The following is a 26,487-nucleotide window of genomic DNA, read 5'->3' on the forward strand; positions in this document are numbered from 1 at the left end:
TTATTGCACTCTAGGATTTTATTGACTAGTGTAGATAAGGTTTGCTTTGATTTGGACTGAATTTTTTACTCAGCACTGCTCTACTGAACCGGCTATGACTAGGTAAATTCAACAGTTATTCCCAAAGAGTACAGCTTGTGTTTTGGAGAATATCATTCTCCATTCATTAAACAAGCATTATTTAATCCAAGTACTCCGATGTAGAATTGGTACAGAAATGAACAAAGCAGGTTGTCAGTCCTCATGGAGTGGAGTTATATTCAACCATAGTTCACGTTTATCACATACTTGCCATGAGCTAAGATCTTCTCATACATTGTTTCATTTGAGTTTCATAAAAATATATGGTAAACAGGCTGTAATTAGCCCCTGTTTTCTGCTAAAATACAATAAGATTTGAATTTGCATACTTTTTCATTCTAATGAGATTGTATGCTTTTATTCTCCATCAGCTTCATTTAGTGGAAAAAGCAAAAATTTTGGATTCAGGCATTTCCCCACAGCTGTGAGATCTTTATCTAATTTCATCTCCTTTTTACATGGTAAACATAATGTAAATATTTTACATTGAATTAAGGAAATAATAAACATAAAGTGTTTATTAATGTGTATATCCTACAATACTCGTGATATCTAATACTGACTTCTGAATGTATTGTGGATAACAGCTATTTAGTGGGGAAAATATTTAACCAAATCCTAAATAGCTTACTCATTTGGATAATAGAGTTTATTAAAAATACTGTTAAAGGAAAACGTACTATAGATTAATAAAAAATTATTTCTGATTAAAAGTTAGAACTTCCTGTTAATTTGTAAACATTCTTAACTCATATTAACACAATATTTTCTGTAATACTTGTCTATTGATTCAAATGAATGCCTAAAAATGAAAACTATTCCCATATGTTTTCCTGAAATTTGTTCATCTACTTGTAATCAACAAGGATAGATCAGTGGACTATATTTTGGATTTGTAATATCTACTTATAAATTTTTAAATTTTCTGATATATCTTAGGTAATTATTTTGAAATAAAAGCCAGTCTATGATCAGTTTCGGAGAAGGCAATGGCACCCCACTCCAGTACTCTTGCCTGGAAAATCCCATGGACGGAGGAGCCTGGTAGGCTGCAGTCCATGGGGTCGCTAAGAGTCAGACACGACTGAGCAACTTCACTTTCACTTTTCCCTTTCATGCGCTGGAGAAGGAAATGGCAACCCACTCCAGTGTTCTTGCCTGGAGAATCCCAGGGACGGCGGAGCCTGGTGGGCTGCCATCTATGGGGTCGCACAGAGTCGGACACGACTGAAGTGACTTAGCAGCTTAGCAGCTCAGTTTAGAAATCTACTACTTTGTATTTTTCTATCCATAAATGGGGCTTCCCAGGTGACACTAGTAGTAAAGAACCTGCCTGCCAATGCAGGAGACATAAGACATGCAGGTTCGATCCCTGGCTTGGGAAGATCCCCTGGAGGAGGACATGGCAACCCACTCCAGTATTCTTGTCTGGAGAATCCCTAGGACAGAGCAACCTGGCAGGATACAGTCCATAGGGTCACAGAGTCAGACATGAGTGAAGCAATTAGCACACATGTGCAGTGCTTAGTGTCTCAGTCTTGTCCGACCTTTTGTGCTCCCATGGACTGTAGCCTGCCAGAGGAACCTGGCAAGAATTTTCCAGGCAAGAATACTGGAGTAGGTTGCCCTGCCCTCCTGCAGGGGACCTTCCCAACCCAGGGATTGAACCCATGCCTCCTGCACTGCAGGTGGATCCTTTACTGTCTGAGCCACCAGGGAAGCATGCATGCACATCCATAAATGACTTAATATATGTGAATTATATGACTTTCCTATGTGATTTGTTTAGAGGTTCTTCATGAAAGCAAGTATCCTGACAGATAATCAAATATTCCAGTTCCTCCTCTCTTTGAACAGACATGATTTTGTACTTTGTTGTGATGTTTCCATAAAGTAATGATCCAAGGAAAGTAATATCCAGACATTCATTCTTTGACTTTATTACACTTCATATATTTAAAGATTCTATTGCAGAGGAAACAATCGTTCATATTCGGACTATCCAGCTTTCTTTATTGAAAGATAACAGTTTTTTTTCCTTTCATTATGTTTTATCTGTTAATGAAGACAAAAACATCAAATGCTCACCCTGAATTAAATTACTAAATTCTTCCCTGGTTTTGTACCATTATTTTGTACCTTACATATATGTCTAAAGTTAAAGAGCTTTTCACTTATTTCTCCAGGTAAAGCCAGTACTTTAACTATCTGGTAATTGCATTCCACTTGTAACTAAATTCTAACAAAATTTCTTTTTTTTTTTCATTTTAAAATAAGAGATCACAGTAAGACAAATAATATTTCCTCTCTGTCTTTTTTCCACCTCTCCTTAGATCCTTTATGCTTCTGGGAAGGTCTACATGATATTTTTTGTTGTGATAAGTTTTTGGTTTGCCTTTTATATGGCAAGTTTGTTCTTAGGCTTACTTGCTATATCCTATGAAGAAGAAAAGCAGACAGCTGCTGAAAAAGCTAAGATTGATCAAGAATTTCAGAAGTCTTTACCAGAACTTCAAGAAGAAAAAATAACAGCAGAGGTATAGACTTTTTTAATGCTCTTTTAGAGTCAGAATGTATCTTCTCAAGTCTAGGAGCATATGTGTTCTAATAGTTGTTCAATATCTATGTGTGGTACATGATAAGATCATAAGTGATTTTAGTAAAAGAGCTCACTTTTACTACATAACATTCTTTTCTGAGTGTGGTGTGGTAAGAGTGGCCAACATTTTTTGTCACTTAATGTATATAATATTTTTGTTCCAAAATGCATATTACTACTGCTAATAAACTATGGATGTGTGTGTGTATATATATATATATATACACAATATATATTATACAAAATATATTATATATATATAATAAACTATGAGTGTTTATATATAAGTATATGTATATATGTATTTGAACTTCTAGTAATGCAGTACACACTTTTTTTTTGTCTTAATGCAGGTATAGTTTATTAATTTAAACTTACTTCATACAGCACATCAGAATTGACTGTGGAAATTTTCAGTGTTCAAATCAAAAGTGACAGCACCTTCCACAATTTAGAAGCTAGAAAGTACTAAAAGCACGGATCAAAGTATAGTAGTGAAGTTGTAAAAAGAAAAAAAAATATTGACTTTCTGGCTCTTTCAAGAGGAAATGCACTGTCCATCCTGGCATAAGAAGTTATTTTATCTGTGCAGTAATTAAGTTCATGATAAGTAAAACTTAATACAGTTTTACTCTAATTTTCAATTACCCTGGTGTTCTGTTTGAATGTGCTTTTAGATGTTTAGCTTCATAGCAAAAGATCTGATCTATGAATCTAAAAGTATTGGCAGAAGTAATATTAAAGTTACAGAAAATTATCTTTAAAAAAATCTAAACTCTGCTGTAAGTGTGCAAAAAGGGAGAACAGGCCCCCAGAAAGAAACCAGAAGCAGCTTTCTTATATTCCACAGGACTTGGCTGTCTTACACCTCTTCCTAGGCTTAGCTCAGTCGCCTAGTATCCCTTCCCAGAGCTGTCCAGGTGTGTGGTGGGCAGGGGCCAAAGCACCCTGAAGGGGTGGAATGCCTCTTCTGAGGTGTTACTCCCTTCCCTGGTGTTGTGAGCTGCCCTGCTGCCTCAGAGTTTGTCCTTTGGAAGGTGCTCGGCCCAAAGTGGTCACAAGCAAGTCCAGTGCTCCCACCCACTGACCTGGTTACAGGGCCCTCACTTATGGGAAGGGAGCCATGCCTTGCCTTCTCTTCCATCCCTCTGGGTTTGTTACTATTTTCACTCTTGACACTTGCTAATGAAGATTGTCTACATGGGAAGAAGTATTTGAACTACATTTTCTAGTAGATGTAAAAAGGACAGATTGAGGGAGCAAAGTATGGAAAAGAACTGTATCTTGCTTATGCCTCATATAGAAAAGATTTTAAAAAATTGAGGAAAAGGGCCATGATTCACTCTGGCATGTGTGGTATGACTGGCTAAGAAGTTCATTAATCCCAAAGGCCTCAGCTGGACCAAAAGGGGAAAATGATAACTCTCTATTAACTGGCTCTCTCATTAAGTTGTGATCACTAAAGAAGCTCAAGAAAAGTCATTCCATTAAAAAGCAGGGCCTGAATGACATAATGCAGGATCATACCAAATGACAAGTTATTGAAGGATACATGTATCTACGAGGTCCGTGCATACCCCTGAAAGAAGAAGCAATTGTAGATGGTATGAAGAAAGCATGTATATTAATCAAAAGAAGCTATTGAGTATAGCCATTATATCACTCATGAGGAAGTCACAGATAAACAAATTACAAAGCTTTCTGTCTCTAGAAATGAGTCTAAGATCCTACAGATTGAATGATTGTAGTCCAAATGGTATGTGGAATATATAATTTGTTTTGAAGTGGCATTTCAAATGACAAGAGCTACACACAGGTATATCCAAGAGCACAATTCTTCTCTTATTTCAGATGAGATGCCCTATTAACTCTGCTTGTGAAGAACTTAGAGTATTTCATAATTTCCCAATATCTCCATTCATTTGGCTATTCTGGACCACATAAACGCTTTCTGGATTTAAATAAAGTCTTTCAATTATGAAAGATTTCTTTTCCTGGAAGAGTACTAGAACATTTTGTCATGCAAAAGTTTTCTGGGAAAATGAGAGTAAAAGTCATTTTTACAAGATATATTTTCTTTTCCTTTTTTTACACATAAGAAAATGCTGGAGAATGAAGAATTTTAAATGGAACATACTGAGGACTCTTTCAGTGACTGATGTAACACTTGGCAGATTCTAATTCCTATGTTGAAATTATTCGGAAATTGCATATGTGTTTCATATTCTCACATTACAAGAAAACAGTAGATTATATTGGCTAAAATCACAGTTTTGCAGTCAGATTAATACAGATTTCAGTCCATTTTAGCTGTTTACTAGATTTATGATACTTGCCAACTATTTTAACCTTTCTTTGTTGTTGTTGTTACTCAGTCGGGTCCAGCTCTTTGCAACCCCAGGGACTGCAGCACGCCACACTTCCTTGTCCTTCACTATCTCTTGGAGTTTGCTCAAACTCATGTCCATTGAGTCGGTGATGCCATCCAACCATCTCATCCTCTGACGCCCCCTTCTCCTGCCTTCAGTCTTTCCCAACATCAGAGTGTTTTCCAATGAGTGGGCTCTCCACATCAGGTGGCCAAAGTGTTGAGACTTCAGCTTTAGCATCAGTCCTTCTAATGAATAATCAGGGTGGATTTCCTTTAGGACTGACTGGTTTGATCTCTTGTAGTCCGAGAGACTCTCAAGAGTCTTCTCCAGCGCCACAGTTTGAAAGCATCAATTCTTTGGCGCTCAGCCTTCTTTATGGTTCAACTCTCACATCCGTATATGACTACTGGAAAAACCATAACTTTGAACATATGGACCATTATCATCAAAGTAATGTCTCTGCTTTTTATACACTGTCTAGGTTTGTCAAAGCTTTTCTTCTAAGAAGCAAATGTATTCTAATTTCATGGCTGCAGCCACAGTGGTTTTGTAGCCCAAGAAAGTAAAGCCTGTCACTGTTTCCATTTTTTCCCCATCTATTTGCCATGAAGTGAGGGAACCGGATGCCATGACCTTTGTTTTTTGAATCTTGAGTTTTCAGCCAGCTTTTTGACTCTCCTCTTTCACCTTCATCAAGTGGCTCTTTAGTTCCTCTTCACTTTCTGTCATTAGGGTGATATCATCTACGTATCTGAAGTTAACCATTCTAAACCTCAGGTTCTTCATCTGTAAGGTGTATATTATAATATCTGTCATAAGTTGTGAGATTCAAATTAAAAAATGCTTGTAAAGCACTTAGCACTGCTTAGAGTATACTAAGCAACTGAAAAAATGGTATTGATTAATTACAGGAAACACAGGAAGACAACTGCAAGAAGGCACAGCAGTCCATATGGAGAATACTCATCAATATGAAATTCTCAAGTCTTTGTGTCCCCCTTTTAGGTATAATTAAAATAGTAATAATGATAATAATAATCATATATAATATTTATTGTCAGCTATGTGCCAGGAGAAGAGGGCGGCAGAGAACGAGATGGTTAGATAGCATCGCCAATCAATGGACATGATTTTAAGCAAACTCGGGGAGATAGTGAAGGACAAGGAAGCCTGGCATGGTGCAGTCCATGTGGTGGCAAAGAGTCAGACATGACTTAGCGAAAGAACAACATCATGTGCCAGACACATAAATAGTGTCTTCACAAATTCTCAATTTAATTCTTATTGAGGAGATCCAGTTGCAAAATTCAATCAAATATTTATAGGTTTTTGATTTCTTGACAGTGAGAAAGAGAATACATTTTTCATCACCTTACCATCATTGTTCTGGAGAATCAACACTGAAACCTTATTATTCCATCAATTACGCAGTTTCTAGGTGAAATTTGTCTATGATTCTCAGTTATTGGCAAAACTTCAGAAAAGAATCAGATATATACAACAGTAGGAAAGTAGATATTAAAAAATATTTGCCAGTCTAAAATGACAATCTTAGAATTCACCTGTATAATTAAATAAAACAGCATTAACAATTTTCTGTATTAGGCATTGTATTAAACATTGGAGATTTAAAAATTAGTGAATACAAATACACTATCTTCATGAAGCTAGTGGTCTAATGGGGAGATAAACTATAAAATTATTATAGCAAATCTGTAACTGGGACCACCAGGCATTGTGTTTCCTGATGTTTTTAAATAGGAAATGTAAAACACCACAATATATTCTTGCCAAAATCTGCACTGTCTAATAAGCTTCTAAATCTAACCATCTCTTTCTAGAGACTATAGGAGAGAAGAATGCATTAAATTATACTAAAAAGACATAATCTGCCAGATTAAGAATGTGGAAAATTCTATGAGTGATTCAGTATTTTTAACAAATCATGTAGGATAAATAAAATGAGATAAGATAACCAAAAGAACTACAAACCAAAAAAGTTTTACCTTTTTTGTATTTTGATTGGAACAAATTAACTATATTAGAATGTTTCTGTGTAATGAAAGAAAATTGAGCATGATCTAGGTATTGGATAATATTAAGGAATTACTAATTTTGCTTGATTTTGGTAATGGTGTTGTAATTATTTTTTAAAAGAGCTTACCATGAAATTTTATAATGTGTGAAATTTATTTCACAGTACTTCAGGAAAAAAGTAGGGTGGGTAATACATGAAAAATGGAAAGCATAATGTCATTAATGGTTGAAGTAACCTATTGGGTACCTGGTGAGTATTATTCTTCCCTAAAACAATTAAATGAATATGTGGAAGGTGCTATAAAAGTGAGAAGCATAGTGCTTTGAGAGCCTTTAATAAATGATTTCTCTGAGTCAGAAAAGGTTTTTATGAGGACCTGGCACTTGAGTTGAGATCTGAAGAATGAGTCCTTGCTCTCTGGTGGCAGGAACAGGATGAGTTAGAGAATTAAATAAGCCAGTGTGGTTTCAGTAAGGAGAGTGAGCTTGAGTCCAAGATGAACATTCCAGGTGTTCATTGCTTAACACCAGAAGTATGACTGAGTTCTTCCTTATTAATAGCTCCCTTCCAGAGAAAATTGAAACCAGTGCTAAGAGGAATCTTAGCCCCCTCTTCCAGTCTAATTTTAACATTGGATTGCCTAAAATTCAGGCATATAGCCTTATTAGCTCTTATACTTTCAAAAAGGAGATTTTTTTCCATCATAGTCCTCTCAATTTGCATTATAAAATAGCAATATCTTTAGTAGTTGGCCAACTTATGGGCACTTATTCAATATTTTTGAAAGGCTCAATGGAGGTAAATATGTTACTAGACTGATAATGTAGTTTGTTCATTTTATATCCTAAAATATATCCTTGCATGCATGCATGCTAAGTCGTTTCAGTTGTTTCCAACTCTTTGTGACCATATGGACTGTAGCCCGCCAGGCTCCTCTGTCCATGGGATTATCCAGGCAAGAATACTGGAGTGGGTTGCCTTGCTCCCCTCAGGGGATCTTTCTGACCTAAAGGATCGAACCCACATCTCTTAAGTCTCCTGCATTGGCAGGTGGGTTCTTTACCACACACCACCCCGGAAGCCCAAATGTATCCACAGTTCAAGCTAAATCAGTAAAGAATTGAGCCTTGACTGTATCAACAATAATATTATTACCCTCCCCACTCCACTGCCCCTCCAACCATGGACGATTATCTTTACTGGATTGTTGTTTGATGTAAATTCGTCAAACATTGTCACTCTCAGAAGCAGCTCCCTGAGAAATAATTCCTCAGTATTAAGAATATAGTGGAGGATATTATTAACTATTTGATAGAGTATCTGTATGAAGAAACACCTGGCAAACTCCTCTCGGACTTTAATAACAGAAAAATTATAGTTCTGTTGGATTTTAACTCATAGAAATTTGGAATTATATAAATTATAACATATTTTATGAGCCTTGTAAGTCAGCTAAGAAAATACTTTCTGGAATAAGCATGGTTTAGATAAATAAATTAGTTTTGCATCCTGAGCTTTTGGTTATATTTTCAATTAAGAAAAAAGTGAAGCGACAGAGATCTGTAGACTTAAAGAACCTGTCATTTTTATGATGGAACTCAGAATGTAGTAGAGTTGGTTTTTACCTCTTTGAGCTCTAGTATTTTTGAAATTAGGGGGAACTTGACTGATACCCAGTGAGACGAATTTGATGATTTCCTTGGTGTCTCTTCTGGGACTTCAGGTAGACCACAGCAGAGCCTGCCAGCCAGGGTGTTCTGGGTTATCAGTGAACTTCAACCATTAATTCCCTCAGTGCCCATGCCAGTTATCCTTATTCAAAAGGTACCTCACCTATGTAAGTTTATTCACTGGTGCCTAGATGGTAAGGAAATCTGCCTGCAATGTGGAACACCTGGGTTTGATCCCTGGGTCAGGAAGATCCCCTGGAGAAGGGAATGGCTTCCCACTCCAGTATTACTGCCTGGATAATTCCATGGACAGAGGAGCCTGGTGGGCTACAGTCTATGAGGTCACAAAAAGTCAGACACACATGCATGACTAACACACACTATTTCACCTATTAAACTCACCTATTTACCAAATTAACAAACATACAAATATTATTATTCTTCGTGTGTGCTGAATGTAAAAATCGTTGGAAGTTCTATGGTGCAATATCATCTACCCCTTGTCAGTTACTTAAAGTTAAAATTCAAAGACAAAATTTACTCATGATCACTAGAAACCTCTGGGGTCATACTTGTGATAATCATGAATGTGTAGAACTTGTAACATCTACATCAAAACCTTAGAGTTTTGAGCACCTTTCCAATGCAAGGGTTCTTTTAAACTTTGTAACTGTATCAGCAAAACAGGATGTCTTGAAACCATTATACAAGAGACAAGACGGACAGAAAGAAATGATTTCTTTTTGGGATTATTCAATTCAGTTCAGTCGCTCCGTCGTGTCCAACTCTTTGAGACCCCATGAACCACAGCACACCAGGCCTCCCTGTCCATCACCAACTCCCAGAGTTTACCCAAACTCATGTCCATTGAATCGATGCCATTCAACCATCTCATCCTCTGCCGTCCCCTTCTTCTCCTGTCTTCAATCTTTCCCAGCATCAGGGTCTTTTCAAATGAGTCAGCTCTTCACATCAGGTGGCCAAATTATTGGAGTTTCAGCTTCAACATCAGTCCTTCCAATGAACACCCAGGACTGATCTCCTTTAGGATGGACTGGTTGGATCTCCTTGCAGTCCAAGGGACTCTCAAGAGTCTTCTTCAACACCACAGTTCAAAAGCATCAATTCTTCGGCACTCAGCTTTCTTTATAGTCCAGCTCTCATATCCATACATGACCACTGGAAAAACCATAGCCTTGACTAGACGGACCTTTGTTGACAAAGTAATGTCTCTGCTTTTTAATATGCTATCTACGTTGGTCATAACTTTCCTTCCAAGGAGTAAGCGTCTTTTAATTTCATGACTGCAATCACCATCTGCAGTGATTTTGGAGCCCAAAAAAATAAAGTCAGCCACTGTTTCCACTGTTTCCCCATCTATTTGCCATGAAGTGATGGGACCAGATGCCATGATCTTAGTTTTCTGAATGTTGTAAGACAACTTTTTCACTCTCCTCTTTCACTTTCATCAAGAGGCTCTTTAGTTCTTCTTCACTTTCTGCCATAAGGGTGGTGTCATCTGCATATCTGAGGTTATTGATATTTCTCCCGGCAATCTTGATTCTAGCTTGTGCTTTTTCCAGCCCAGTGTTTCTCATGATGTACTCCGCATACAAGTTAAATAAGCAGGGTCACAATATACAGCCTTGATGTACTCCTTTTCCTATTTGGAACCAGTCTGTTGTTCCATGTCCATTTCTAACTGTTGCTTCCTGACCTGCATATAGGTTTCTCAAGAGGCAGGTCAGGTGGTCTGGTATTTCCATCTCTTTCAGAATTTTCCACAGAATTTTGGGATTATTATGTGTGTTCTAATCATACCCATCCTTTAAAATTCATTCTGTTACCTGATATTACATGAAGCATATTTTATCATCTCAGCACCAAGTAATTTGATGTCATCTCTAATCATATCATCATCTAATCAAGTCATATCATCTCTAATCAAGAGAGTTTATGAAGTCATAGTTAACATATCTTCAAATAAAAAACAATAAAGTGTTAGAGAAATGTAAGGTGTTAACATTCATTAGCATATCTGCCAACTGGATGTTCCACAATAATTCTAAACTGGAAATTGAATTCTTTGTCAAATATGGGTAATAGCACTAACATTCTCTAGTTTACTCCTTTTATAGTTGACCTCATAGTATAAAGTGATTTGGTTGACTTAGAAGTAATGCACAGGTATTTTCCAAATAATCCTAATTCAGTTTAATAGTACCTATTGTGGGACTTCCCTGAAAGTCTAGTGGTTAGGACTCTGTGCTTCCACTGCAAGTGCAATGGTTTGATCCCTGGTTGGGGCCCTAAGATCTCATGCCACACAGCCAAAAAAAAAAGTACCTATATTGTAAAAAGTGGCAAATTATGGAACCCAGAAAGGTTTTTGGAAGTAAGAATAGGCATTTTTAAGAAGGTTATGAACTTTCTTATAGCTATAGTCTTGAATCTACAATGGGGAGAAGCCAGAATTAGACTCATCAAATTTCTTTTTAGACCAAGACCATACAAATAGAAATGAAGAAAAGATCATCAACTTCTATGATTACTTCTTTGGATGCGTTGGATGATGCTAATATCAACCATAAAGAAGGTAAAGTAAAAAATATTTAGACGTGATGAAAGGTATCATTTGTATAACTCACTTTTAAGAAATCCTCCAGTTTCTTCAGAATTTTAGTTGATAATAACTAAAATTTAAGGAAGAACATGAGACTATTAGGGTTAACAGTACTTTAAAATTTTATAAGCATAATTTTTTAAACACTGGAAAGGCCACCAGAAACTTCCAAGGAATTTTTTCTAACACTGAAAGTGACATGAGTATTTTAACTAAAAATACAGGTTGGAGTATGTAACATTAACCCATTAAGGCTCTTTTTATACTTGTCTCTACCTTTCATATATATATATATATATATATATATATACACACACACGTATATATATATATATATAACCAGTAATCATTATTATAGACAATATTGAAAGACATTATTTTGTAAAGCATATAAATCTAAAATTATAAACATAGTACTCTCAGTTATATTCCATATTAGTGTTTCTTGAGAAGTACTCCTTTATTTTAATTCTAGTACATAATTTTTTCATTTTCATTTGTCTAACTCAGCAAGCATGAGCAAAATAGAGGAAATTTACTTTGCTCTGATTTTCATTAATTCAAAATATTTCTGTTTGCTATTTCAAAATCAGAAGTCTAGTTTATAACCTCCCTTTGCATGCAAAAGTAAAAATTTTCTGCTAATTAGATGCTTAATGCTTAAATAAACAATTAGCTCATGTATAATTTTCTGTTCTTTCAGTTTCAGAGCTTAAAAAATCCAGGCAGAGATGCCCATTTTGTTGGTATAGATTTGCTAAAACTTTCTTGATCTGGGATTGTTCTCCCTGTTGGTTAAAATTGAAAGAGTTTGTCCATAGGATTATAATGGACCCATTTACCGATCTTTTCCTTACCATATGCATAATTCTAAACATAAATTTTTTGGCCTTGGAACACTATCCAATGAGTCTGGAAACCAGCAATATTCTCAGCATTGGAAACGTGGTAAGGCTCTCATTGTAAGTTATTTTACCCTGCAGTTTCAGCTTTTCTTTAGTCACCATTAGCCTCATTATTTTACTTTATAACTCCAAAATGTTGCAAATACATTGTACGAGTATTAAATGAAGTATCATTTTCATGCTTCCTTACCTCACCTCTCCAACCCCTCCTTTGTAAATGTTCTTATCTTTGAATAGATTTCTAGCTAGAGTCTGTTTAAATTTAAGATTTCTAGCTAGCTGCATGGCAGTCAAGTTAAATAGAAATTATTTATTTCCTCTCGCATCTCAAATATCCTCTCTCCTAATATGGTAGCCCTAGATCACAAGGGCAGAGGTGAAATAACAGACACAAGTTCTTCACTGACACCTGAATTTTGAATCTTGTTACAACTGAACCTACCTTAGATTGGAGCTTATCTTTGTGACAAGGTATTTTTGAAATTCACCTATCTATTTTTTGCATGTATAAAAAAGCAAAAGAAAAAGATTTCCATGAGTTTAAAAGCAAGTCATATTCAGTCAATTTTGTTCAATCTATGTCATTGAATTTTGTTTACTTTTATTGCTGTTGTTTAGTTGCTTGTAACTAAACAACAGGAATAGTATGCTTTTCTGGTAGCTCAGATGGTAAAGAATCTGCCTGCAATGCTGGAGACCTGGGTTTGATCCCTGGGTTGGGAAGATCCCCTGGAGGAGAACATGGCAACCCACTCCAGTATTCTTGCCTGGAGAATCCCCATGGACAGAGGAGCCTGGCAGGCTACAGTCCATGGGGTGGCAAAGAGTCAGACACAACTGAGTGACTAAACACAGCATACCACAGTTGCTTGATACTAACACTGTCAGTTGCTACCAATTTTGAACTATATATTTATTTGCTACCAAAACAATAATTTAGTTATATCTGCCAGTATAGTTTTCAAATGACAGTTTTCATAGGTTTACCTTTTTTTAGATCATCTGTATTTTTAAAATTTTCTTTTATATTTTTAAAAATAAAGTATCTTAATATGTACTCTTTAGTCCCAAAGGAACTATTCAGAATGAAAAGATTTTCACTCTCAAATATTCTTTTGTTTTCTTCCAAGATGGCTTTTATTAAAGTAATTGAAGATTCCGTATACAATGTTTGACATTAGATTGTCAAACAAAATGTATGAACCTGTCCTTGTGATGCAGACTCCAAAACTAATCATATTTTGACAGGGAAAATATAAAGAAAGTACAGTGAAATTTTATTCTGTGTATGAGGGTTCTGATAGAGCTATTGGAAGCATACTCTCATCCCTGTGTTTTGTTTTATTTAGGTGTTTATTGGAATTTTCACAACAGAAATGATTTTTAAAATAATTGCCATCCATCCGTATGGATATTTCCAAGTAGGCTGGAACATTTATGATAGCCTAATTGTGTTCCATGGTTTAGCAGAACTTTATCTAACAAATTTTCATGGACTGGCTATTTTACGATCATTCAGGGTGGTAAGTAGAATACAAGACCTAAATTTATAAAAATTCATTTCAGTTTCCTCAGACATAAAGTGGGAAGAACAGTAATACCTATCCTGTTGGCATGTTGGAACTATTAAATGAAATAATTCATATGTAACAAGCTTAGAAAGTAACCCAGAAAAGAGTAAGTAGTCTCTAATGCTGTTTGGCCCAGGCATTAAAAGAAATAAGCCATATATACAGTGAATTTGAGATATAGTTCTATAAAGCAGAGTCAGGATTACTGGGTCAGTTTTGAGAAGCGGGGTAATACAGAGTCCCAAAAGCTGAATGCCAATGTGTAACTAAAGAATTAGAATCAGGTGAGTATATCTAAATGTAGATTTGAAAATTTTGTAAAAGAGGGACTGTCAGGCTAACAGAATGTTACTATGAAGGTTATCAAGTCACAATCAATATATGCTTAAAATATAGGTGGTAGTAAAAGAATCAGAAAACTAAGCAAAGAAATAATGTTATTAGAATAATATTTGTGGAAATGTTGGGTATTTGATAAATAATATACTGTCCTATCCTGTTAACAAATTGAAGGAATGTAGCAGAAATGAGATCAATTAGGTAGATTTAATCTTATCCAAATAATTCTTCAGAACCCTGTCTTTATCCAAAGGCTTATCTAATGAGTATGAGGAAAATATAAAAGTTGTATTTATTGAATTTATAAATGAAGCAAGACTGGGAAATACAGACAATATAATAAAAGATTGTATCAAAATATCTGAAAAACTAGTAACAGATTGAACCTAAGATTATTAAGTTTTACATGGATAAGTGTTAAGTCCTAACCCTTGAGTCCCAAAAGCCAACTACATACCAGAAAAAGTTGGGGAAGGTACAGCACATATAAAAACAATATGTGGATTTTAGATGACTCAAATATTAAAGTGATTTTGTACTCTGTGAATAAAAATTTTTAAATCTAGTGAAAAGAAGTGAGATATTCAGACTAAAACTAGAATGTTTCATTTGGTCTCTTATGTTAATTTTAAAGGTAAATACACAATAGTATTCTTGCCTGGAAAATCCCATGGACAGAGGAGCCTGGCAAGGCTACAGTCCATGGGGTCACAAAGAGTCAGACACAACTGAAGTGACTTAGCACTCATGCACAAAATAGAACTGACAATGGACTTCAACGGACCCTTGAGACTTTTCCAACATCATCTATATGTTGAAATGTGGGAAAATATTCAATATATTTTGGAAAAACAAAATAAAGAATGGATACTTGCTTTACCATATATTAAAACAAAACTAGAGTAATTATAACAGTATAATATTGAAAAAATGGGAATTGACAGAGCGATAGAAAGTATACTTCAATGCATGCATGCGTTGGAGAAGGAAATGGCAACCCACTCCAGTATTCTTGGCCTGGAGAATCCCAGGGACGGAGGAGCCTGGTGGGCTGCCATCTAGGGGGTCGCACAGAGTCGGACACGACTGAAGTGACTTAGCAGCAGCAGCAGCAGCAGCAGCAGTGTAAAAAACTATAGAATACGTAAGATGTATTAAAAATTGTATATAAACTGAATTTTCAGTGCTTAGTATTAATAATGCTCTAAAGTGAATATTACATTAGAGACTATACACGTTTATGTGTATAATACTAATAAAAATTTTAAATGTACATTGTAATTAATAGTGACCAGAGTTTTTGTCATTTTTTTCCTATTTTTGTTGTTTTTACATTGCTCTATCAGTTACGAATTTTTAGATTGGGAAGATACTGGCCAACATTTAAGATTCTCATGCTGACTCTTCGTAACTCAATTGTGGCCCTGAAAGACTTGGTCCTGCTGTTGTTCACATTTATATTTTTTTCTGCTGTGGTTGGCCTAAACCTGTATGGTTCAAATTACAAAAAATATGTCTGCAACATAAATGAAGACTGTCAACTTCCACACTGGCACATGCATGATTTCTTCCATTCCTTCCTGAATGTATTCCGGATTCTCTGTGGAGAGTGGATAGAGACTTTATGGGATTGCTTTAAGGTAGCAGGCCAATTCAGTTGTATTCCTTTTTACATGATGGTGATTTTAATTGGAAAATTATTGGTAAGTAATCCGTGCTTTAAAACTTTCTTTGAAAAACTTATGTATTGTAGTCTGGCATTTTCATAAGGTAGACTTATGGAAGCCAGTGGTCTACAGCTGTGCTATCTGATACAGAGGCCTTTAGCCACATGTGGCCATTAATCAGTTGAAATATGAGCTGTCCACTTTGAGATGTGTTGTAAGTGTAAAATACATACTGAATTTGAAATCTTACCCTCCCCAAAATAAGAATGTAAATGATTTCATTAATAATTTTTATATTCAAAGTGCTTCCTAGGTGGCACTAGTGGTAAAGAATCCGCCTGCCAGTGCAGGAGACACAAGAGATGCAGGTTCAACCCCTGGGTAGGAAAGATCCCCTGGGGAAGGAAATGGCACCCCACTCCATTATTCTTGCCTGGACAATCCCATGGACAGAGGAGTCTGGTGAGCTACGGTCCATGGAGCTGCAAGGAGTTGGACATGACTGAAGTGAAAGCATTTTAATTATAATATTTTTATACATTTAGTTGAATAAAATGTATTAGTTAAGTTAATTTCACCTGTTTTTGTTTATACTTTTAATGTGGCTGCTGGAAAATTGCATACATGATGTTCATCATATTTTCATTGGTTATAACCTGCTACTCAAAGTAGCTTTGCTTTTATGTGGGAGACAGTTATTAATGTAGACTCTCAGACTCCATCCCAGACCTGTGAAAGCAGAATCTACATTTTAACAATATCCCTAAGTAATTTGTGTACACATTAAATTTTCAGAAGCACTTAAATGTAGCACTGGTTGTCAAATTTGACTGCACATTGGAGTTACCTGGGGAACCAATAAAAATAAACTAATGTCTTGGATTCATTCCCAGAGATTCTGATTTTATCGGTATGTGGACATAGCTTAGTCATCAGGAGTTAAAAAAAAAAATCCTCATTTGATTAAATTGTGCAGCAAATTTTGAAAACCACTGATCTTTGAAACTATTATACATTAAGTAAGAGGAAACACTTTCACTCCTAAATTTCCAGTAACTGGAGTGATTACATTAATTGAAGTATCTTATACTTCTTCTAGGGCTTCCGTTGTGGCCCAGCTGGTAAAGAATCTGCCTGCAATGCAGGAGACCTGGGTTTGACCCCTGGGTTGGGAAGATACCCTGGAGAAGGGAAAGGCTACCCACTCCAATATTCTGGCCTGGAGAATTCCATGGACTGTGTAGTCCGTGAGGTCGCAAAGAGTAGGACACGACTGAGCGACTTTCACTTTCTCTTTTGTAATTCTTCTCAGGAAAAAAAAATGGCTTATAAGATATACTTGTTCTTATTGGGAAAAAAAGATACTCAATATTTACTTTTCACTCCTAAGTCACAGAGATCAAGCCAATCTCCCAAAAGACAGAAACAAAAAAGTCACAGGTTAAAATCCATTGTATCAGTGCATTTCTCATTGCTTTTATTTAGGCTGGACCTACTCCTGTCCTAAGTACATACTGACACTTTGTTTAATTGTTCATGTACTTGTCTATCTTCCTTATTAAGCTAGAACTTCCATGAAGGAAGGGATCACGAGTCCCATAAAGTGGTTGCATTTTACAGTGTTACACAGTTCTTTCTTTTACATCACAGTATTTTCAACTTAATTTTCAGTCTTTTAACACTCACTGCATATGTATATATGCGTGATAGGGAGTGTGTGTACATGTCTAAGATATAAGAAATGTTAGATCGTAAGCTCTTTAAAATACAATTGTATTATAATTTTTCCTCTCCAAACCCTGACATAGAAATCTTTCATTCATTCCATAATTAATTGATTTTTCAACAAATATTTCTTACTTTATCATGTACTTTGTGCTTTGCATTGTGCTAGTTATCTACTGAAGAGAAAAAATGGTTCCAACTCATATGAAGCTTATAGTCATGAAATTCTTACTTAACACCCTTTTCTTTTTTCTCACTGTGAACAATACTTAACCAAAAGGAAAAGAAACAACCAACAACCTTAAATTAGGCTTGTTCTTGCTTTTCCTCCTTTGAGAATGATAGAGATGTTGATGAGGTAGTTTCTACAAGGCCCACGGAGCCCCTGCCCAGATTCTATGTAAATAAACCTTGATAGCAAAATGGGACACTAGTGGAAGAACAATCAAACTAGTCTGTAGGTGTTGTTTTTCAGTTGCCCAGCTGTGTCCGACTCTTTGCAACCTCATGGATTGCAGCATGCCAGGCCTCCCTGTCCCTCGCCATCTCCTGAAGTTTGCCTTAATTCATGTCCGTTGCATTGGTGATACCATACTGACATTCAATTATTATCTTTTCAGTTTTCAGTTTTTCATCCATTGAGACTCTGTCATTGTAGGTTATAGAAAATATAAGTTAGTTGTTCAGGAGATCTTACCTGTAAGAAATTTCCAATGCTGAGCCAAATGTTAAACCCTCCATTTTATTTTATACACCAAACTATGGTTGCAGTTAAGATAATTTATTTTATGACTTTATCTGCAAAAGTATTTTTATTTTTCTGCAAGTGAGTCTTATTTGAGCTTTCTATATTCCTAAGAGATAAAAAGGTTTGGTTATTGAGACATAAAGGTAATCCATTAGAATTGAACACAATTTGGTGGGTACTTCATAATATTTTAGGTGTTTATGTGCATGAGAATCTCAGCAATTATCAGAGTGTTTGAGAATTCGTCTCTTCAGATAGATCCAAAATTCTGAAAGATATTTTAACAAATGAATGTACTTATTCTTCGTATACTTAATTATTTTATTTTATGTACACATAAATTGTCAGTGTAAGTATTAAGAAGTCAGAAATACAGTAGTAAAGTTTTATGTAAGTTATAAACATATTCTTATACATAATATCATTTGAAATTTTCCCTTTAAAAATAATATGTAAAGCATAAAGTAATTTAAATTTCCAAAAGCTCAAATATTTGAAGAGAAGAGAGAAAACTTCCAGAATGGACAAAAATGCCTAAATTATTACTTTAAGAGAATAATCAGTGTATCCCTAATTATCTCTAATCTTATAATCTAAAATTATAATTTATATTCTACAATAAGAAACAAAATAAAAATCTGATTCTCTGGAAATTGGACATGCCTTGATCTTATTTCTCAGTGATAGTAAAGGTTGAAATACACACTATCTTCGAATTCAAAATAATTTGCATATATTAGGAGTGATCCTTCCATTACTCATCCTTTCTTATTTGACCAAATTTATTACCACAGAGAATCAACTAACCTACCCAAACCCTGTGCTTGCACATCACAAGGAAAATTAGATGTGGACTTCAAAACTAGGGATAGCTCTCTCCCCAGGAGTCCTCATGAATTTGCAGAACCCATGATGATGTCATTACATATCTTCCTGAGTTAGGTTGAAGTGAATTCAGCCACCTGGAGTAGCAATTGATTTTCTTACCTTGGGAGAGTCTGCCTGGCTTAGTAGAAAAGAAAACAAACTGGAGTAAGACAGACTTAAGTTCAACCTCTGTGATCTTTGATACTTGGCATCTGTAAGCTTTGTGTTTTTCATCTGTAAAGGAGAAACAAATTATATTTCATAGAACATTGTAACCTTCTGGCTATCCAAGTTCCTAACACAGCAACTGATCCTCTGTAGATGAGTAAGAACTGAATAACCTAAAGATCAGTGTAGTGTGAATGCTGTTTTCAGATCGTAGGCTAGCTTTTCAAAAATATTTTTTTGTTGTTGTTTGAAAGAAAACAAAAAATGAGATGCATTTAGCTTCATTTACTTCCTCATTCAGATACTTTACCTGTTTCTGGCATTGATCATCTCATTTGGTTCATACAAGCCTGAAACAACTGAAGAAAATGATGAAGCAAAAAATCTCCAGCATGCAATAGCAAGAATTAAAAAAGGAATAAATAATGTGTTTTCTAAAATATTATGCAAAAAACAAAATGTTCTAGAGGAAACAATGGACAATATAAGTGATGTATGTGTTAAAGAGAATATTTCTGACCATACTCTTTCTGAATTGAGCAACACCCAAGATTTCCTCAAGGATAAGGGAAAAAGCAGCGGCACAGAGAAAAATACAATGACCGAAAATGAGAGTCAGTCACTAATCCCCAGTCCCAGTGTCTCAGAAACTGTACCGATTGCTTCCGAAGAATCTGATATAGAAAACCCCGACAATAAGGAGTTTCAGAGCAAGTCAGGTCATGGAAGCAGCAAAGAGGTAAGTTGTTTTAACATCATGGTTGCGTACTGTTGATTGATGGCACTGTTGACAAGGAAGTGAAGCAATGCTGAAGTTCCAAAGTTAGATTATTTACCCATTCAGTCCTAGCTGCAGCACTCTTTCTCCTGATTTTCTGCTCCTGATCCAGTTTCTTAAACTTCCTAAGTTTCTTCATCTGTGAATGAGGATAAAATTGTATCTATTTCTCAGAGGAGATAGAATGATTAAGAAAAACAGTTCAATAGTGCATAGAATAATGTCTGAAATATGGAAGCACTTAGCAAACATTAGATAACATAATTATAATATCTTCAGTTAATGGGGTGATAAAAAGCCTATTGAAGAAGCCTAGATTTTTAAAATTAATGCATATTACTGGAGAAATCACTAAACTCTCCTAGGCTTTATCATCTTTAAAATATAAGACTAGAAGAGTGCTAAGATACAGATACTTTCTTGCTTGCTAAAATTTTAAGATTCTTGTCAGTTTATTTCTGCAACATATATTATAACATAATTAGTCCAACATAATTGAGTTGAACTAAAAGACCAAAGGGCAAAACAAATCATCAGTTGTAAATGTAAACAATTTGTTGTTGTTTAGACACTAAGTCATGTCACACTTCTTTGTGACTTCATGGACCGGAACGTGCCAGTCTCCTCTCTCTATGGGAATTTCCAGGCAAGAATCCTGGAGTGGGTTGCCATTTCCTTCTCCAGGGGATCTTCCCAACCCAAGGATCGAACCCACATCTTCTGCATTGTAAGCAGATTCTTTATTGCTGAGCCACCAGGGAACCAAAAAAAAAAAAAAGGATCATCTTTAAAGAAGGGCAGATACTGCCGTTCACTTAGCTTTAAAAATGTATACCTTACTGAAGCCAGTCTTACTGTCTTCATTTGCAGGTAGCACAATGTCTTAGTAGGAGCTACCATTTAATGCAAAGCTACATCTACAGCGATCACATCTGCAGTGTGAGCCACTTCCATTGAACTTCACTAGAGAATTGTTTTATTTCATTCACTGGCATGGGGCAGGGAAGATAATGTCTTTTTCCAGATCCTCAAAGTCTCTGGCACCATCTTATCTCCCAGACCTTTTCTGGCTTATCAGCTGCTCTCTGTAAAAGCTTATCAAACTGGCCTTCTAGTAGGAATTAAGTTTCAATTATCTAGAGTCCTTCTAGTTTCTGGTGAAGGCATCTTTGTTTCAGAGAAACATTTTCGCTCCTTATCATACCCAGTATTGTCAGGTCATTTTCCTTTAGTTAATACCATTATTAGGAAATGAAAAACATTCTTCTCTTGCACACTGATTTTCTTGAAACTATAACAACATTATAAGGCATGTACTACCATACATTTTTGGGTAAGATTGCTATTTATCGCAACACATTGTGTGGAAATGTCCTGAAAAACTTCTTGTCAATCTCATTAGAAAGTCTGAGATATGAAAATATATAGGAAAAATGGAACTTAATGTAACTGTAAATGTTGAAGTTTTAGAAGTTGTTACTTAAGCTGCATAATTATTTGGTTCTTTCGATTGGTTAACTACTCAAAGAAGATTTTATCATTTATATATTTCATTATATGTTTAATTAATCACTTTCCAGATTATGTAGCCCAAGAGTATTTAGGATGTTGATCTAAAAAAGCAAAGAATAAAATATAAAAATTACAAATGATATGATAATTCAGAGATTCATGCTCTTGTTTCTTTGGTATTTGAACTTTTATCTTTTAGTACAAATATATAATTATGTAAATTTCATAAAAATAACATCAAACAAATAAGATTTTGAAACTTATTTTTTTCATAATGTAGCCATATATATTGGTCACTAAGTAATCTTTTACTAAAATGATTTATAATTTTGAATTTTGATTTATTTATAAATTTAAAATAATAAATACTCACAGGGTTTTGAGAAAATCATATCAAATAATTTATGTACGAGGGTTTTAAATAATCTAATGAATCATTTAAATATATAATGTATGATTTTCAATTACTGTATGCTTGAATATTACATAATATTAATTTATTGTCTACTCCCGAATCAATGCATTGCTATACCTTATTTTATCAATAATAAAGAGAATACAAAGGGAAATCAAATAACCTTTTAAAAGATTTGTTTATTTAAAAGTAATATGCTGCTGAATATTTTATGTTTTTAATAGAGCAGTATAATGTCTCAAAATTGACAATATATGGCTTAAAGCAAACAAAACTTGCTAATTTTGTTTCTTTGACATTTATTGTACAAAAGACAAAGAGGTAGAACAAAATATTTGTATTTTTTTTTTATATATTCCAACTAGATTTTTCAGAAATTTGGGATAGCCTATACATCTTTTAGGAAAACAGTGTTATTCACTATATGTTCATTTTAATGTGAAAATTATTTTATCTTAAATTAATATTTAAAATATCTTTAAACACTTTGACTCCCAGGGATATGATACATTTAAAATTTACTTTTAATTTAGTTTTTACTTTTTGGCCATGCCACATGGCATGTGGGATCTTAATTCCCTGACCAGGGATCGAACCCCTGCACCCTGCCTTGGAAGCTCAGAGTCTTAACCACCAGGGAAGTTTCTGTATGCATTTTAATATCAATCATGAAATTGGCGTAAAGTCTTTTACTTTGACAGTAATTTTTCTGTACATAATTTTTCTTTTTTCTGAAAATGAAATAAACTTTAGCTATAGTGAGTAAATGAAACTTTAATGGCAACTTTTTTGGTGGGACTTACTTTTCAGAAAGTAAAGCAGTCAAGCTCATCTGAATGTAGTACAGTTGATATTGTTCTCTCTGAGGAAGAAGAAATGGTCTATGAATGTGAAAAGCCAAAGCATCTTAGAAAAGGTAAGAAAAAAATAAGTTCTTTTAATCATTATATTAACATTAGGCTAAATTGCTCTTAACCTAAATAATACTATTAAATACACTTTTAATTTTAAAGAGTTTATTAATTTGACTAAGGAATACACACATGCAAATGTGTTTGTGTGTGTGCCCATGCACTCATGCTCATATATATCCCGATAGAAACTTATAATAAATGTCAAAGAAAAAGTCAATGTTTGGAGTGGAGAGAAAGGGCCTGCTTCCTAGGGGGTCTCATGAAGTAGTTGAAAGTTTTAGTTCTGAAATCAGACATACTGAGTTCAGATCTCAGCCCACCATTTACTAGCTTTTACTTACCCTCCTCTGACTCATTTCCTAATACATAAAATGAGGATAAGAATAAGACTTACTTCATGGGATTAATAGAAAGATTAAATTAGTGTGTGTGTGTTTATACCTCATAGAATGGGGTCAATATTTAAAATACTCATAGGGAAACAAACGTGATAGTCATTTATTTTTATAAGCTCCATGAATATTAAGAAATATATAGGGCTTCAGTCAGTTGACTAAGTTATTAAACATGTAACATGCACCTCTCTATAATTTATAATTTAATTATTTTCCTAAAGGGGCTTCCCAGGTGGTGCTAGTGGTAACGAATCCACCTGCCAATGCAGGAGGCACAAGAGATACGGGTTCAATCCCTGAGTTGAGGAGAACCCCTGGAGTAGGAAATGGCAAACTGCTCTAGTATTCTTGCCTGGAAAATTCCATGGGCAGAGGAGCCTGTTGGGCTACAGTCCATGGGGCTGCAAAGAGTCGGAGATGACTTTATCTCCTATCAAGACTGACAAACAACCATAGGTTCTAAACATTTAAAATCACTGAGATCATCAAAATGGCAATTCCTAAATGTTTAAATTCTTATACGCAAAAATAAGAATCTGCTCTCAGTAGCCTGAGTTCTAGGACTTGTATGATACAAGACCACGGAGAAAACATTTCCTACATTTTTCTGACCAAGAATGTATAAATTGGCTCTAGGGAAAATTTTAAAATCTATCGACTTTAAACTCCACCCACCTCCATACATCATTCTCTTATCAGTTAATCAAACCCTTTTCAAGCCTCAGGTTTTCCTTATGCTAACTCTCTTGACCAGAAGATAGATTTACACCTGTACCCTACCCATAAAATACTCTATAATCCAAGCTTAAATCCTTAAATAGTCTCATTCAAAATTTCTATTACATGCCACTGAAGAACTGGGATAAATTTAATTTACTTAATTGATATTATACCTCTTAACACATCATGAATATTTGTATATTTAAATGAAAATGCCTATTATGTCATGTGAATCTTCAAAGAATGAATTTTCAGGCATTATACCAAAAAATCTAATAATCAGAAGATGGTGTGTGTGGGTGTGTTTGTTTTGTAGGAGTGGTGGTATCTTCTAGTCTCAGATTTTGTCTGATAGGGTAAGAGGATGTTCTAAGTCATCTGTGCCTTTCACAGTTTCCTTTTTCCTGCTGTGGTCCCCAGGTGGTGCAGTGGTAAAGAATCCCCTTGCTAATGCATATGGGTTTGAACTCAAGACATACGGGTTTGAACTCTTGGTTGGGAAGATCTCCTGGAGCAGGAAATGGCAACCCACTCCAGTATTCTTGCCTGGGAAATTCCAGGTCAGAGGAGCCTGGTGTGGGCTATTGTCTATGGGATTGCAAAGAATTGGATGCGATTAACATACACTTCCTTACTTGTTGTTCAGTCGCTGATTCGTGTCCAAAGCTTTGTGACCTTATGGACTTCAGCATGACAGGTTTCCCTGTCCCTCACTATCTCCTAGTTTGTTCAAGCTCATGTCCATTGAGTTGGTAATGGCATCCAACCATCTCATCCTCTGTTGCCCCCTTCTCCTTCCCTCAGTCTTTCCCAGCATCAAGGTTTTTTTCCTTCCTTCTTTCCTATTAGTGAATTCACAAGTTTTTCTTTTTTTTTTCCTCAGTGATTGCAGTGGTCACTACAGTAGGGGTATAAATCTAATGTTTATAAGTCAGAGAACATCTATATTAGATACTGTAAATAAATGATTGTTAAAACATTTGAAATGTTTAACTTTTCATGAATTTCTAGATTTTTGTTCTTAATGTAAGTTTCATTCTTGACAGTTTATGAACGAAGATCTTCATCTGCTCAAATCAGTAGAGGCCCCAAGAAAGGAAAAATCTGGCAGAACATAAGGAAAACTTGCTGCAAAATAGTAGAAAACAGTTGCTTTAAGGGTTTTATTGGCCTTGTCACTCTGTTTAGCACAGGTGCTCTGGTAAGTGAGCGTATGTGATATTTTTATGGGAAAAATGCATCATATGTCTATTAATTCATAATGTCACCAAGCCAAATTGTTTTTCCCCAGAATACTTATTATAGTACAAAATTTCATATTCTATGCTTTTAGTTTTGGAAGATATACATTGCAGTTTCTTCGAGAGTCTGAATATGCCTCATTCAATATTAAATAAATAATTTTAAAATATGTTTTAAAATTTAAAATGATAGCAGGAAAAAGAATGTTAATAAATACCCTATTATTTTAATAAAGGTTAATAATGTGCACATATTGTGCTAGTACTTTGGTACTTGTTCCATATGGAAAGAGAAATATTATATATATTTTTAAGAACCTTTGAACTACAAATATATTTACTCATTGACACAGCTATCTTAATTCTGGGAAATTATCTTAGAATCTTCACATGTGTTAAGTGCATTTACAAGGCTATGCACTAAGAACTTTTTGTAATACCAAGAAATTGAAAAGCAAAAAGAATACATATTAGGTGATTGTTCAAATACACTATGGTACAGTCATCCAGTGGGATACTATGCAGTTAGCTAGAAAATGCAAGACCTGTCTGCATGTTGATATTGCAATTCCCCAAGATATGGTAGCAAGTGAAAAAAAGAAAGAATAAAGTACACAGCAAGCATTCTATGTAGGAAAGGAAGAAAAATAGAATGTATATTGATTGATATTTGCTTGTGTCTGATTAAAGAAGATCAAAGACTGATACACAAGAAATAGTTAGTTGTGAGATACACAAAACAGAGAAGATGGTGTGATGGTTGGGAACCAGACTTTGTACTGCATATATTTTTAAAGTAAACTTTATATTGACACTTAGCACACATACCTGAAAGCATACAGATCATAAGTGTATAGCATAAAAGATTTTCACCAAGTGAATATACCCATGTAACCATCACTTGCCTTGAGAAGGAGAACACTACCAGGGCTCCAGAACCACACTCTGACCTCTCACGGTTACTTCCCCATTCCGCATGGGTAGCCAGCATGTGGGCTTCAACTGCCATATATTGGGTTTACCTATTTTTTAAAAGATTTATTTATTTATTTAATTTATGGCTGCACTGGATCTTTGCTGCTGCACAAAGGCTTTTCCAGTTGCTGCGAGTGAGGTCTGCTCTTTATTGAGGTGCCCCG

General features: G+C 35.1%; 1 protein-coding gene across 1 annotated transcript in view; it reads left to right on the forward strand.

Annotated features, from left to right (window-relative positions):
* Window positions 1–26,487, forward strand: part of SCN7A (sodium voltage-gated channel alpha subunit 7) — a 94,988-nt gene that overhangs the window by 50,777 nt on the left and 17,724 nt on the right. Inside the window, exons 12-19 of the mRNA XM_081582638.1 lie at window positions 2,415–2,618; window positions 11,260–11,356; window positions 12,093–12,331; window positions 13,638–13,811; window positions 15,545–15,901; window positions 19,675–20,112; window positions 22,889–22,994; window positions 25,154–25,308. Of these exons, the coding sequence (XP_081438764.1) occupies window positions 2,415–2,618; window positions 11,260–11,356; window positions 12,093–12,331; window positions 13,638–13,811; window positions 15,545–15,901; window positions 19,675–20,112; window positions 22,889–22,994; window positions 25,154–25,308 (1,770 nt within the window). The remainder of the gene's footprint in view (window positions 1–2,414; window positions 2,619–11,259; window positions 11,357–12,092; window positions 12,332–13,637; window positions 13,812–15,544; window positions 15,902–19,674; window positions 20,113–22,888; window positions 22,995–25,153; window positions 25,309–26,487) is intronic.

This window comes from Giraffa tippelskirchi, chromosome 3 (genome assembly GCF_054371585.1).
Source record: "Giraffa tippelskirchi isolate mGirTip1 chromosome 3, T2T-mGirTip1v1.2.pri, whole genome shotgun sequence".
Classification (NCBI taxonomy): Eukaryota; Metazoa; Chordata; class Mammalia; order Artiodactyla; family Giraffidae; genus Giraffa; species Giraffa tippelskirchi.